Source organism: Passer montanus, unplaced genomic scaffold (assembly GCF_014805655.1).
Source record: "Passer montanus isolate IOZ18808 unplaced genomic scaffold, ASM1480565v1 scaffold4, whole genome shotgun sequence".
In the NCBI taxonomy this organism is placed as follows: Eukaryota; Metazoa; Chordata; class Aves; order Passeriformes; family Passeridae; genus Passer; species Passer montanus.
This window is the reverse complement of record NW_024368818.1, coordinates 3,522,028-3,537,486: the sequence shown is the minus strand read 5'-3', so window position 1 is coordinate 3,537,486 and position 15,459 is coordinate 3,522,028. Positions and strand designations below refer to the sequence as shown.

Below are 15,459 nucleotides of genomic sequence, written 5' to 3'. Positions count from 1 at the left end.
TCATCCTGGCCACAAAAGAAAGCTAGGAGGATGAGGTTTTGATGAGTCACTGTGCTCTACTAAAAAAGGAAAGAAACACACACTTGATGAATATTCAAACAAGGATTCAAAATTAGACTTTATTATATGAAATGTGAAAAATACCATGTCCTCTTATTAAGGGGAGAAGGGGATAAATTCTCATGAGGGAAAAAATGGTGACAGGCAGCTTAAGTAGACTTCGAATTGAGTGAAACCTTGGGGGGAAAAGTATGCACAAGCTGTGTAGAGTTGGGTAGTTATTAACTCCAAGGTTAAGTACCTAAGTAGAAGCTACCTAAACCTTCTCATCCCGGTAATGGTGTTAGCATTTGAGCTACCCATATTTATTTATTAACATACACATAAAAGGAATCCAACCTTTGACCATAAACACTTTCACTGTGGTTCTGTCTGGGGATAAGGTAACATCAATGTGACAAAGGTGTCCTTACTAGGAAAAAAAAGTCCAGTTTGCAGTGAGTGAGCCCAAATGCTAAATGGAAGCAATGGCAGCGAGCAGTTAGTAGTGTGGGGACATGACCATCTCACTAAACATTTGTGACAATGTTCAGAGGAGTGATGGTGAGCATACCTGTATGTTACCACAGTGCTGCCTGTGTTTGGTGGAGCTGTGTGTGGCACAGCTCTCCAGAGCTTTGCCTCCTTTAACAACTACGGGGTTCTAATTTAGCCCTGGGTCAGACAAAGTGAATGGACAGAAGTGATAAGGAAGGTGCCAGCCTTAATGCCATGGAAACCAGTCTTAGTAATTCACATTATATCGGTCTCAAATAGGAATTGTCTTTTATCTTGTTTTATTTAGTTGCTGACTAAGGAACAGGCAGATGTTCACATACCTCCAGCAGCCAAGCCAGAAGCAAGCCTTATTCCCAGGGACAGGGAGACCTTTGGCTGCTAGCTAAGCTTGTGTGGTATGGACCACAGAGCAAAGCTCTTACCTGATCCTGTGGTGGCAAAGAGAAGTTGGTGCTGGACACTGCTCTGAGACCAAAGAGGGAAAGCTTTTAACATTGCTTATGTTAGCTTTGGGTGTGATGATGCTGTCAGTGCCAATAGCAACCTCACACTTGTACTGGGGACGTGAAAAAGAGGCTGGAACTGCAGGAAGACTGTGGCAGCTTGTCGAAATTTAATGCAGTGGAGATGCAGGTCTAATACAAAGGCATTTTAGGTTCAATTTATACTTAGTAAAAATATTTAGCTAGAAATGCTCCTCTGAGTAGTTTGTTATTTTACACTTCAGATTTGTCACCTTCATCATCACCTCTCCCCATGGCTTATTTCTAGTACTGCAGCAGCTGGTGCTTGTTGCTCTGTCATGGTGATACCCACGCTGGGGTGGCATCAGGACTTGCCAGGCTTTGGAGCTGCTGGAAAATAGAGGGGCAGAAGAGATATGGGGGTAAGATCCTGGTCTCAGATAGATGGATGGTGATACCAGTCCACCAGTGACAGAAATGGTAACATAAAAAACCTAACACTGCTGCAGAGTGCTGGATATATCACTTAAAGTTAGCCTTGGGAGGTGGAGGGAAGGGCAAAATTCCAAAGCCTCTTCGCCAGGCTATATAATTGTTGAGTAAAATAACAATTCAAGCAAATACAGTCGTCTTTACTTCTTTTCTAAGCAGTGTAAAAAATGTTCTGATCTAGAAAATATTCTCATAAATATTGTTAATTTTCCACAACAAGTTGCTGCTTCTTGCCTGTCTTGCAGTAATAATCCCTATATTAACCCCCAAACTGCAAATTTAGGTGCACTAAGACCTGTTGAGAAGTGCTTTTTTTTCTTGCTGGAACCTCACTGACTTCACTGCACAGGCAAAAAGTGCAATAAAAGGCAACAGCTATGTGGTGATGCTATTTCTGCTGTATGGTGCACATGGTGCACTAAGACTGTTGAGAAGAAGTGCCTTTTTTTCTTGCTGGAACTCACTGACTTCACTGCACAGGCAAAAAGTGCAATAAAAGGCAACAGCTATGTGGTGATGCTATTTCTGCTGTATGGTGCACAAATCCTTGTCTTGCACTAAGGCACTAGGAGATAAAGAACAGTAAATTTCTGGTTTTAAATATCCTTAGTTTTCTTTTCCTGCATTTGATAAAATGCTCATGCTTTGTGTGCTCTACATGGCATAAACTGAAGTGTGAATGTGGAAAATTCCTGTACTTTCCTGGGGTTTTGTGTTTTTTTTAGTTTAAATAACTTTCTAATAACGATGCCTTGTCAAATTGGCCAGCCATACTGTGAGGGCAGACAGTGGGATGATGGATTTAGTCCACAAGTATGTCTTCCTCTGGTTTTTGTCTGTGGAGTGGAAAAAAAAAAAGACTAAAATTCTTTCCTTTGCTTGCTAGTGGCTGGAGTGGTTGGTTGGAGCAGAAGTAATAAATCAATTAGGAAACAGCATCCCTTTCAATTCGAAGCTGTGCACATCAGCTTTGTATCTGGGCTTTTGTATATTGTACAGCAATGTGTTGTGTCTGCAGCAAGTGGAAGCTCCAAAAATCAATGCACTAAGACTCGAGGGAGAAGAACCTGACATTTGTATTAATCAAGGCTGTCTGGGTAGTTGGACAACGCTAACAAGCTCCCTAAAGCTCTGCTCCGACTGCGCTGTGTTGAAACCGGGGGACGTTTTCTGAGTGACAGCCTGCTCCTGCACTCGTGAATGTGTAGGGAAATGTCCCCCAGCACTCGGAGGCACTGTCACCCGCTCACCTCCCTTCCCTGCATGCCCCAGCCCCGTTATCAGGACAGCGGTGCATTTTGGAGCCAGACGGGCGATACGGGAGGTGTCTGTGCCGGCTGCGATAAGGTGGTGCCAGCGCTGATTGCCGCTGTCACTGCGGCGTGTGCTGAGCGAGCGCTCGCAGCAGGAGCGGAGCTGTGCCTCCTGGTGCGCTCGGTGCCGGTGCAGCCACTGCAGATTCACAGCCCGGCCCCCGAGGAGTGTGCTAGCTTCGTATCCCTTCTTTCAAAGCTATTTTTACAGTCCTTTGCCTCATTCTGTGACCGGGTTTTTTTTTTTTAATTCCCTTGGGTCATCTTGATCTAATTATGCTCCAGGAAATGAGAGCCAATAAAAGAAAGCCTTTTGGTATGAGTACACGTGTATTTGAAAATGTAGATATTAAATATGTTCCCTAAGCAGAAATAAAAACCAGTCCAGCTTATGCAACCAATGCCACAATTGGAGTGGCTGTTTCCACCCTTAAATGTACTGATGGTGTTTAAATTATACTTGCCACAGTACACTAGTGTAAAAGGTACCTAATAACCAGGTTGGGAAGAAAAGTAATGGCTACCAAGGTAAGCTCATATGTTCTGGTAACTATCCTCACCTGGGAAATTGTGTTGGTATAACCTGGCAGTGCGGATTGCAATCTCAAATTCAACAGTTCTCCATACAAACTCCACAGTGGAGTTTCAGTCATGCTACCTTTCTCACTAACTTCACATGGGGGCAGCAAGGCATTACTTTAGCAGCAGGAAACATAGTTTTGCCTGAGAAGTGACTTGCTGGGATAAATGGACAAGATGCAGGGATTTCAACTCCAAGGTGATTTGTTTCTAAGTTAAAAAACCCTACAAGCAATAAAGCAACCTGTTTTAAAACTAACTAACCCCCTGCATGATCAGAATGAATTCCTTTATTTTGTGTTACCAGGAAGAGGAATCTCTTTTGTTGAAGTGTACAAAAAGCAATAAAATCCATCTCTTTTGGTAAGCATGGCCTGACTTTTACATGTCAAGTCATCTAAACAATAGTACAATGATATGAGTTCTAGCTGAAGACTTCAGGCTATGTTTAGTTTACAGTTCTGATCTGCAATGCAGTGGACACAACAGTAGAGCCAAAGTAATTCCAGAATCCAGATTTTCAAGTTTCCTGATAAGGTTGCAAAATTGTTTGACAGTAATGATGTAACAGTAGGTATGTGAGCTAAATGAAATGGGAAAGTACATATATGCCTGTTTGGCATCCAGGGCTGGGCAGTGGAAAGCAGATAATCTCACTTGCACCCAAGTGACAAGACCATCAAGAATGAAACTGGAAATTCCAAAGGGGAAAAGAAGACAGTATCCATCTGCCATCTAAACTTTATCACCAATGGGTCAAAAAGAAAGAGAATAGGATTTGCTGCCAGTTTTGTGGTCTCTCAACATCAAAGGAATGTGACAAGCTACAACAGCATGGGTTGAAAATACCATAGGGAAAACAAAACATCCCTAACCACTTACACAGCCACCGAAGCTCACGGCAGCTTGGAGAGTTGTGTCGCAGGGTTTTCCTTTTCCTAGCCCTAGGAGAGACTCCAACCAAAACAGACAGAGATACAGAATAAGGTGAGAGGTCTGTGTTGCTGTGTTTTCTTGGAGAATTTGTAGGATAGAGACCCAAATGGGAGGATAGCAACTGTTGTTTCTTACTTATTGTTATGGTTTCCACTTAGTTGTCCTTTTTCTTCTTTCCTTCCTGTCCAATGTGTGCTAGCCCTGACAAATGTTTGTGGTACCTTGCTGTGAATGCTCAGCAGCTCAGACCCAAGGTGGGGTGTCCTCATTTTCCCCTCTCTTGAACTGGGAGCTGTTCAGAATGAGAGATGTTCTTTTGTATTATCTCTCTTTTCGTGCCTTTCTTGTTTCTGTTGTCTTTTTTGAAGTAGGAGCTGGTGTATTTGTGAAGAACTTCAGCACATGAGGCATACCAGCCCTAGGAAAGCAAAGCACCATGCTCTGAAATAAATACTTTTGAAAAATTTCCATCTGGAGAGAGACTGTAATATGGGGAGAGACAGCTGGAGAGAGATGGCAAAAATGCCCTTGTTACAATAAGGAGAATGCCTGTCAATGCAGTGGCTGAGTGAATTTACAAGGTAAGCAGATATTGGTGTTAGAGAGACCCTTAAACATATCGTGGCCATTATCCCACAGCAGCTCTGCCTCCAGGGATGGATCCAGGCTGGACAGTGGCACAGGCAGCTGTGCCACAGCTCTGTGCCCAGGCATGCAGGGGTGCAGGTACTGCTCTCACACTGCCAGTGCCACAGCTGGATGTTGGGTCCTGTAGATGCTGCATTTGCTGCCGATGGACTCAGCCCCTACACTGCTGCACAGGCAGTTTGCAGCTCCGAGTGTTAAACATTTTGTGGAAAATGCACTTCACGTGTTTCAGAAAACTAGCAGAAGTGCTTTTAAGTCTTATTTTCACTGCTCTAAGAGAGACAGTTTTTCAGGACTAGCAGAACAGCAGGTGAGTTCTACAAATTCCCAAAATAAAACATTTTATTTGCTTTCCTGAGATCATGCATTTGGCTGGAAAATGACAAAGAACATTTCTACTGACCCTCAGGCCTCCGAAAACTGTACCTGGTAGTAGTATTACAAATTCAGAGACTTGTAGAAAAAAAAAATTAAAAGGAAGTTTAAGCAGATAATAGAGATTTGTAGACTATGTGATCATTTAGGCTTTAAAAATCTTTTCCCACTCTGCCATCTATACGTTATTTTAATTATATCTAAAAGCTGCACTATGCTTAGTTGGATGGGATGTGATGTGTTTGGTGTCCTACAAAATCTGGGACAGGTTTATTTTACATTGAAATAGATTGAACTAATATGAGGAGATTTCTTGACATGGAAAAAGCAAGTGAAAAAGTCACAGAGTAGGAAAGACTTGCTATATTTCTGTGTTTCCACATATTTTGGTTCTGGATTTTTGCGTGCTTTTAAATTTAAATCACAGGGATATTACCTGATCAGCTTGTAAAGACAGTGAAAAAAAAACACCCCAAACTCCACTAATTAGTCTATTGCTAAATAGGATCTAAAGCATTTTGCAAAGTGCCAAATGTTTTAAGTTTCACAAAAGCATAATGAGGTACACTATTATCTCTGCTGTTATCCAGGCAAGTGGAGACAAATCCTGAGCTTGAATATATAAAGTACCTGTTACAGATAATCTCTGCAGGGGATCTGGTGCTGGTATTTTGTTATGATCAAGACTCCTAACTTGGAGTAAAGATTAGATTAGATTAGATAGTCTGCTTTCTGCGTCTCTTCTCATAGTCTGGTTTTGCTATTGAAAGAGAACCACCTTACTGAGTATCAGTGAACCATCAACTCAAAGGATGGGACTGGGAAAGCATTTTGCTTGCCACGTATAAAAGAATCAAGAAGCTGCTTTTCTTATTACGAAAATGTGTGTCTAACCCAGATTTAAGGAAAATGATCTCGTAGGAAGACCTCTGTGAATGTAGGGATTTAACAGCTGCTGTGCTGTCACTTGTGGCTGCCAGACATCCAAAGACAGGTCACTGGCAGGAGCTCATGGTTCTAATTCCTTCCCCAGGCAATCAATCCGCTTCCCTCCCTGTGCCCCGTCGCTGATGGGGCTGTCTTGAGCAATGGGTGCTGTGGGGGATGTGGGATGAGTGTACAAAATCTGTCACTGTCCAGGACTGTCTGGGGTGGGCTCCTCGTGCTGGAGCTGACAGCTCTGGCGAGCTGCAGCTCAGGTTTTGAGATGGAGCATCTCAGACCCCACCGGCTGAATCACTGCCAGTTTTTTCTCATTCACCCAGCTGGACTGACTGGGTGATGGAAAACCTGTCGTGCTGCAGCCCCATTTCCATCTTGGTAAGCAAACTTTTCCAAAGGTTAGCTGCTCCGTTTGCTAATCCTTTCTGAGGCAGGTAAGGCTTGAGGTGCGTGGGACCACCTCTCACCCTGCCCTCGCAGCAGCACGGCCCCGGCCCTGGGCTGGGCTGGAGAAGGGCCGATGAGTGTATGAAATCTGTCACTGTCCAGGACTGTCTGGGGTGGGCTCCTCGTGGGCTCTGGGGAGCTGCCGCTCAGGTTTTGAGATGGAGCACCTCAGACCCCACCGGCTGAATCACTGCCAGTTTTTTCTCATTCACCCAGCTGGACTGACTGGGTGATGGAAAACCTGTCGTGCTGCAGCCCCATTTCCATCTTGGTAAGCAAACTTTTCCAAAGGTTAGCTGCTCCGTTTGCTAATCCTTTCTGAGGCAGGTAAGGCTTGAGGTGCGTGGGACCACCTCTCACCCTGCCCTCGCAGCAGCACGGCCCCGGCCCTGGGCTGCGCTGGAGAAGGGCCACGGCTGGAGAAGAACTCACTGGGAGCAGCAGCGAAGCTGAGGGGCCGGAATGCATTTCCCGGCTCCCCGATTTGACCAGAATCTGGGGCTCCAGAGCAGCCGTTCAGTGAGAGCCCGTAGCTGTCAAACACTGGCTGAAATGAGAACAAAAGAGGGGATGAAGATGGAGGGAGAAGGACAATAACTAAATTGAAGAAGAAAAGCTTGAAGGAATGAGAGAAATACACAACTTTGCAGTCACCTTCCTCCCTTTACAGCGGAATTTAGAACCAGTGCCACTTATCAGAGCTTTCGTGTTTGTGCCTTTTTCTTAAAATAAGAAGTATTTTTTTACTTGATGTAATGCATTGTAAGTCAGAGTTGTGCTTGGCGTCACGACAGCTGTCTCACAGGGAACGAGAAACCACAGACTTTCCTGACACTTCAGCAGCTGAAGGTGCATCCTTGTGCCCGCACACAACTTTGCAGTCACCTTCCTCCCAGTGATTTGCCTTTACAGCGGAATTTAAAATTAGTGCCACTTATCAGAGCTTTCGTGTTTGTGCCTTTTTCTTAAAATAAGAAGTATTTTTTTACTTGATGCAATGCATTGTAAGTCAGAGTTGTGCTTGGCGTCACGACAGCTGTCTCACAGGGAACGAGAAACCACAGACTTTCCTGACACTTCAGCAGCTGAAGGTGCATCCTTGTGCCCGGCACTGACATGTAAGAAGTCGTGAGGCACGGGCTGTTTCGGGTGGCGGTGCGGGGCTGTTTCGGGTGCCGGGGCCGTGTGGGACGCCCGCTCCCCGCGCCCCCCGTGAGGCGCGGGCTGTTTCGGGTGCCGGGGCCGTGTGGGACGCCCGCTCCCCGCGCCCCCGCCCGCGCCCCGGGACCGCCCCGTCGGGCGGGGCGGGGCGGGCGCATGCGCGCTGCACCCGCGGCCAGCGGCGAGTACTGCCACGGCTGGCTGGACGGGCAGGGCGGCTGGCGGGACGGCTTCCAGTGCCCCGAGCGCTTCGACGGCGGCGACGCCACCATCTGCTGCGGCAGCTGCGCCCTGCGGTACTGCTGCTCCAGCGCCGAGGCGCGCCTGGACCAGGGCGCCTGCGACAACGACCGGCGGCAGGGCGGCGGCGAGCCGGGCCGGCCCGGCAAGGACGGCCCCGACGGCGCGGCAGGTGAGGCGGCCTGGCTCCGCGGGAGCCCTCGCGGGGTTGCGGCGATCTTCTCGCCCGCCCCTTCCCCCCTTGCTGCCGGTTTCCCCTCCGTCGAGTCGCGGGGCAGGACGGACGGACGGACGGACTCGGCGGCCCGGCCGCTCTTAGTCGGGGAGGAGTGCCGCAGCTGAATGCCTCCTTTCCCGCCCTTAGTGCTGGAAATCCCGGCCACGTCTCTGTCCGAGCAGGTGACAGCCCTCCCCTGGGTCCCGGGCCAGCCGGCTCGGCCTGGCACGGCTCTGCCGCCGCTTTGAGCGGGCTCCTCAGCCGTGGCTGAGCTCCCCTTTGAAAAGGCAAGGAAAAATGAGACGACCCCTATGAGCAGATCAGAAAAAGTAACAGGATATTTCAAAAGGACTCTGGCTGGTCCCCACTGTAATTGTGTATGTTCTTTCAGCTCTGATATCCCCACTTAGGACTGGTTTTACAAGATTGAATTTCAAGGATAAACTCGTCTTTCTACTGCTGTTTAAAAAAGCCCCGGTGGCTCCCCAGCACCCTTGCTGCCATCCACACATGCTGAGTGCAGGAGAAGTAGCCCGAAGTGATGTTATAATTAGGACAGATTTACTCCTGGAAAACTTGCACATTACAGTGTGGAGCAAGTGCGTGCACCTGCTCGAGAGCTGCTGTAGCGCCAAGCGCAGAAGTGGAGATGATGTTTTACAGCCTTTTGTTTAAAAGTACTAAAGTGATGGAAGAAAAGTGGCCTTTTGGTTATAACTCCTTCATCTAACCAGCTGTGCCAGGAAGTATTCTGACTTGAGCAGACAGATAAACCCCCCCCCGCCTCTTTGCAGTTCTGAGAACAATGCATTTTTGTAGCAATTTTTTTATTTAAAATTTATTGCTTTGCAGGTTTGGGAGCCATTGCCCTGTGCTGGCACTGATTAACTTGCAGGTCATTAGCAGTGGCTGCCTCAGCAGGGTCAGACAGGGTCAAGCAGGGATCCGTAGCCCTGCCTAAGTCTTGGAGCTGCCAGGTTTTGGTGGAAATTATGAACTCCAGGCATGTTGCTGAGAGCATTCACAAGCACTGAAGGGAGACACCTTCCCTTTGTTATTTGTTGATATATCCATGCAGATTTCTTACTGAGGCAGAGAAAAAAGCTTTATCCCTGGCACTGCAGAATGGATTATCTCAGTTGGATAGAGCATAGAGCATGGTGCTTGTATAACACCATTGTGGCTCTGATCCCTCTATGGGCCATTCACTTAAGAGTTGGACTCAATGGTTTTTGTGGGTCCTTTCCAACTCAGGGGTATTCTGTGAAATCTGTACTTGTAGCACAGATTCTTCCAAGGATGATGTTTACCATCCTTGGTGGCTCCTGATGCTACCAATGAGCATCATCCATACTTTCTGCTCCCACCCCTTGCCCACCCTCAGTCCTCCTGCCCTGATGTCCCATCCTTAGGCCTCACAAGGAGGAATGCTGCCCCTTTGGAGCATGGTGCTGTCTGAACTGCCTGCTCTGTGGTTTGTCCCTGAACCTAGGGCTGCAGTGCAGAACATTGGTCCCCAGAGTTGTGAGGTGTCAGAGGCCCTGTGACTGCTGTCTGTTTGCCTGGCTGGGTGGACATTGATCCCCAGAGTTGTGAGGTGTCAGAGGCCCTGTGACTGCTGTCTGTTTGCCTGGCTGTCACCCTGCCCCAGCCGGCTGACAACAGCCAGAGCAGGCTGGCGATGGAGAGGGATGTCCTGTGGCACCAGGGTTTGACTATCCCGTGATCCTGAGCCCTCAGCAGGGGTCCTGCTTCAAAGTGTCTCCCTAAGGCACTGTTCAAACCCAGCTGTATCCTGCCTGATTGTTCTGGTGGGGTGTATTGGAGACAGGATTTGATGAAATGTGGAGCAGTGGTTGCTGTGAACTAGACCATCAGCAATAGGAGGAAAATTTAAGCCATTGGGTTTAGCAGCCCTTTTCATCATTCTGGTATAAAAAGCTCTGCTTGTATTGACCTGTGCTGGGAGGAGGTGGGCTCTGCTTGGATGAGTGGGAATTTCTGCTGGAGCTGCTGAGGTTAGTCCTTGGCCCACAGTGACAATGTTTTTTTCCTTGCTGTTGCAGTGCCCATCTATGTGCCGTTCCTTATCGTGGGATCTGTATTTGTCGCCTTCATCATCTTGGGGTCGCTGGTGGCAGCTTGCTGCTGCAGGTGCCTGCGGCCCAAGCAGGAGCCCCAGCAGAGTCGAGCCCCTGCGGGCACCCGCCTGATGGAGACGATCCCCATGATCCCAAGTGCCAGCACCTCCCGGGGCTCCTCGTCCCGCCAGTCGAGCACGGCTGCCAGCTCCAGCTCCAGCGCCAACTCGGGGGCCAGAGCTCCGCCAACGAGGTCCCAGACCAACTGCTGCCTGCCGGAAGGGACCATGAATAATGTCTACGTCAACATGCCCACGAACTTCTCGGTGCTGAACTGCCAGCAGGCCACGCAGATCGTGCCGCACCAGGGCCAGTACCTGCACCCGCAGTACGTGGGCTACGCCATGCAGCACGACTCGATGCCGCTGAGCCCCGTGCCCCCCTTCCTGGACGGCCTGCAGAGCGGCTACAGGCAGATCCAGTCCCCCTTCCCACACACCAACAGCGAGCAGAAGATGTACCCGGCTGTGACTGTGTAGTGCTGACGCCCTCCCCTCCCCATCCCCACCCAGCCAATTTTAATATCTGAACTGAACGGAGGAGAAAGACTTCCTTGGAACAAAGCTCCCAGAACACCACTTGTAAATAATTTTGAAAGGCTCATGCATGTCAGACAGTGTTTATAAACCATTTATTTTCATCGGGGTCTGTTGCCAGGAACTGTAAGGATGATATCTCGGAATTAACGTTGCCAGATACGCTCTCATTCCAGCGCGTGATTTACGGCGGCGAAGGATTATGCTGGAAATGCATATGTATTTCACATCACTGTACTCACGAGATAAATGTCGGAGCCGTAAAGTGCCCTTCAGGTATGACATGGTCACAAATATTTGCCTAATTAATTCTAGGAAGAGTTTTGTTACACTGTACAAGACCGCAGTACTTCAGAAAGCTCTCTGCTCCCAGCTCCGTAATGACATTTCCCATTGCTTTACAGACAATCACAACTGAGAGCCGAGCAGTGCAATCCTTCTGTGCCCAGCCACCATGGCTTCTTACACACACCCGCTGTGGGGTGAAATGCCACCAGAAGCTTGGTCTTGCAAAGACCAATTTTCCTTGTATTATGTTGGAATTGGAAGAGTGAATTATTCTGCTCTTCTTTCCAGTGCACTTGAAACCCTTCTTGATTTGGTTTTGTGTCAAGGTCAGGACCAGTAGTGGTTTGCACAGACTTTATCTTTTTTAATATTTTACTAAAACCAGAGTATGAGGTGCTTGCTCTTTGTGACACTCAGCAAAGCTTTTGGTAAAGCTGGCAGTGTCTGAACTGAACCTGCCTTGGCAGAGAAAGGTCAGACTGTGATTCCAAACATGCTTGATTTAACCTCACTTCCCATGAAACAGGAAACCCGTGTGAATGCCCACAAAGGTGTCAGCCCCAAAGCCTGCTTGCACTGGAGTCTGCCTGTAGGAAAATGGACTCTATTTTGTCCCCATGAGCCCATTCTGAGTCCCCTGCTCTACCCCGTGGGAGTGGGAGAGTGTTACACAGAACCCAGCTGGGATGTGAGTGGGTTGGTGGAGGTTTGAAATCCATCTGCTTTTCTTCTTTATCCTTGGCAGGGGACTAGGGAGGCACAGCTGTATTTAAAAATAAGGAAAAAGGCCCGGGCAAAGGTGCTTGTGGTGTCACGAGGGTCATGGAGGTGGTGAGATGCAGACAGGAGGGACACTTTACACTGGAGCTGTTGGCTCTGTCCTGCTTTGCTTCATCTGGGGAAAACACCTCTCCAGTTGAAGAGGCAACAAACAATCAGATAATTCTAATTATATCACCCCAAATGCAGCAAAGTGAGGCTGGTTTTGTCTCTTAAAAAATGTAGCCTCTGCATTTCCATCCATTTGCTCCTCAGCCAAAACAGTGCAGCAGAAGACTTGAGGCCCTGTGCAAAACCCAAGCAATTACTGTAGCCAGACCAGTGGTGACACCAGGTTTCTTATTGTCTGATGCTGTATCAATATGTAGCAATAACTGTGGTGCTGTGTTTTGTATGTCTGTTTTTAAATGACACAGAAGGTGCAGATGTATTGCCAAACCCAGTGGTTTACTCATAAACACGCCACACACAGGCAGTCTGCAGCAGGCAGCCATGGTTTGGCCACTGACACGGGGAAATGAATAGGTAATTTATCCCAGATCTGTTGTTCCTGGCTGTGATCTCCCAGTCAGTGTGCAGGATCTGGACAGAAAGATTGGTTTGTGAGACCTGGCTTCCTCTCCAGCCAGGCTGGGTGTCTTTGGGAAGGCGGCTGCTGGAGGTGTCGGATGCTGCGCAACTCGGGGATCTTCAGGGCAGTGGGTGCTGCCAGGCTTCTGAAGGACCCCCTGCACTCTGTGTTCTCTGGGGGTGTAGGTTTCTACCTGCCCACGTTGCAGTGGGGTCACACTGAGCTGGCATCAGGCACAGCTCTCTGTGCTTCCCCGGGAGCAGGAGGTGCCCGTGCCCAGCTGTGAACCAGGTCAGCTCCCCCCACTGCCTGCCTTGCAGAGGCCCTGGCAAGGACACCTCCTCTGACCTACGGAATTCAGGTGAATCTTTGTATATTGTTTACTTGTTAAAAAAAAAAAAAAAAAGAATAAGTTAAATTTAAGTCTGTAGAAATTAATTTACAACTGAAGGCAGAGAAACCCGAGCTCTAATAAAAGGAATTTTGTGAGATGTGGTGTTTTTTTTAATGTCATGTACAATAATGTAAAACCAATGTTACAATTTGATATAGCTTTTAAATCTCTGAAAGAGCACTTGCTTTAAAGTGTTTCTTACAACTGAAGAAAAAAGCCCCCTTTGTTTCTTAATAAATACTTTATGGTGTGACTTTGGTTTTGTTTGCTTTGTCATAGGGTTTTTATTTTTTTAGTTAATGCTTTGCTTTCCTGTGTCTCCAAAAGAACATCTGACCAGCCCCCTCTGCAGACTGGCAAAATCAAAAGTTTGAACTTTTTGCTGTGTTTTTAAAGAACAACAGTAAACCCAACAACTTACATGTCTGAACAGGGTGCTGCAGGGGGGCATGTTCTGAGGGGATGTGTTTGGAGAGATGGGGTGCAGGGAGATGGCATCTGAGCATCAGCTGAGTTGGGGATCCCTCACCTCTTGGGTGGCTGGGCAGCAGTGGTGGGAGCAGGATGGGCCAGAGCCTGTGGGCTCATCAAGCTCCCTCTTTTCAAAGAATGCCAAATACTCTGCAGCAAATGGCATTTTCTGAGACTTTTAGTTTCAGTTGGATTCACATTTACCAGCTGAGCATTTTGAGTGTTTAACTCTCAGTGACTGTGCTGTCCCCACTGTCTTCTGCATGGGGACCCTTCTTGCTAGAGCAAACTCTTATCCTCAGAAGAGACCAGAACCAAAGCCCTGTTGTGCTAGGGGGCAAAGCTCAGTCTGGGATGAGGCCACTTTGCCTTCCTGGTGTTTGCTCCCTCTTGCTGCTGGAGATGCTGGCATTGCACTCTGTGGGCAGGTGGGTGGCTGGAGGAGCCTAAAGGGCACGGAGAGGAAATTGGGTGATTATTGGATCTGCATGTTTATGACTTTAAAAAGTAGGGGAGAACAGTCTGGGAAAAACATCGCCTTGGTCAGGCTCTACATAGCACATTCCAAAATGCCACAGCTTCCTGGTGTTTGGGGGAGGTGAGGTAGCAAGGCTGGAAGCAGAAAGCTGGCAGGGAAGGAGGGGGTCAGCCATGGCTGGGAGCAGATGTGCTGAGGTGCCGAGTACCGCGCAGCAGGGGAGGCCAACAATTTGTGTTAAAACTTTTTCTTGTGTTTTTATCTGCGGAGTTTCTTTGCCCTTGGCAGATGTTTTCTTTCCGTGCCGTGCCGGAGTTGGTGTGCACAGCAAGCAGTGCTGAGGGTGGGGAAAAGCCAGCAAAGCCCCCACAGGCTGGGCTGCTGCTGGCTGCCCTGAGCACACCAGGCTGGTGGTGTCCTCACAAGGGGACCCGGGGCACAGTGGTGCCCTGAGGTGGCTGTAGGCAAATCCTGTGCCCAAAATCCTGTGCCCAAACCACTGAGCCATGCAGAGAAGAGCAGGAAAGCATTGCCAGTGACAGGATCCCCTCAGCACATACATGGAGAAAGACTCTGGGATGTCTCCCTCTGAGCTGGGCACGTCAGGGGACAGAGTCCCTTAGCAGGGGCCTGTGTGGCTCTGTACAGCTGCCACCAGCTGTGCCACGGTCATCAGGGCACAGAGGAGGCTGGTGCAGTTCGGGGCCAGTGCTCACATGTGGCCCACGATGGCCAAGGGGAGCAAGCCAGGGAGCAGGTCTCAGCTCAGCACGTTAACCTCAGCACCTCCTTGCAAAATATCTTATTTGCTGCTCACTTTTCCTGGTCTTGCTGGAGCTCTTCTCCCTCCAGATTTTCTGCTTTTCCACTCTTTTCCTCCCACTGAAGTTATTATTAAATATTGTTCCCCACATGTATTCCCTTTTATTTTTCCAAGCTGAATCTCATTTTATTGTTTCCTCCTCGTATTTCCTGCTTCTCAGTAGGGCCCTTTGTAATATTTCTCTGTCCTCAGTGGGGTTTGCAGCATTTTCCCGCCCAGAATTGCTTGCAAATGGACTGAACAAATCACATAAGCCTGTGCCATCCTTTCTTCCCTTCCCCATCTACACTGAGTGGAGCCAGTTCCATGAGACCCTGACCACCCTGGAGAGTCACAGTGTCCCCTGTCCCATAGCAGAGCATTTAATCCTTGTGACAGTATTTCTGTGCAGCCTGAATGGCCAAATAACACCAGTCACTGGTGCTGTAACAGCCTCCTGTGCCTCAGCAATGGGGATATGCCCATCGTGCTGGGCTGTGTGCCACAAAATACCAGTGTGGGCTCCAGTGAGAAGGCCTCAGGTGAGCCAACACTGGTGTGGCTGCTCTGCATCAAACACTGTATAGTGCTGGCCAGTCTGCAGCAGGCCCTGGAGGCAAGGGTGG

At 48.4% G+C, this 15,459-nt stretch overlaps 1 protein-coding gene across 1 annotated transcript; it reads left to right on the top strand.

Moving 5' to 3' along the window:
- The first annotated feature begins 8,056 nt into the window (after positions 1-8,056).
- On the top strand, positions 8,057-13,335 carry SHISA2 (shisa family member 2). The gene is made up of 2 exons (XM_039718711.1): positions 8,057-8,327; positions 10,439-13,335. The coding sequence occupies exons 1-2, from the start codon at positions 8,072-8,074 to the stop codon at positions 10,990-10,992; spliced, it is 810 nt and encodes a 269-aa protein (XP_039574645.1). The 5' UTR covers positions 8,057-8,071; the 3' UTR covers positions 10,993-13,335.
- The last annotated feature ends 2,124 nt before the right edge of the window (positions 13,336-15,459 follow it).

Coding starts and splice junctions, on each gene's coding strand:
- SHISA2 (XM_039718711.1), top strand. CDS start 8,072: ATGCGCGCTGCACCCGCGGCCAGCGGCGAGTACTGCCACGGCTGGCTG. Junction 8,328..10,438: donor CGGCCCCGACGGCGCGGCAG/GTGAGGCGGCCT, acceptor TTGCTGTTGCAG/TGCCCATCTATGTGCCGTTC.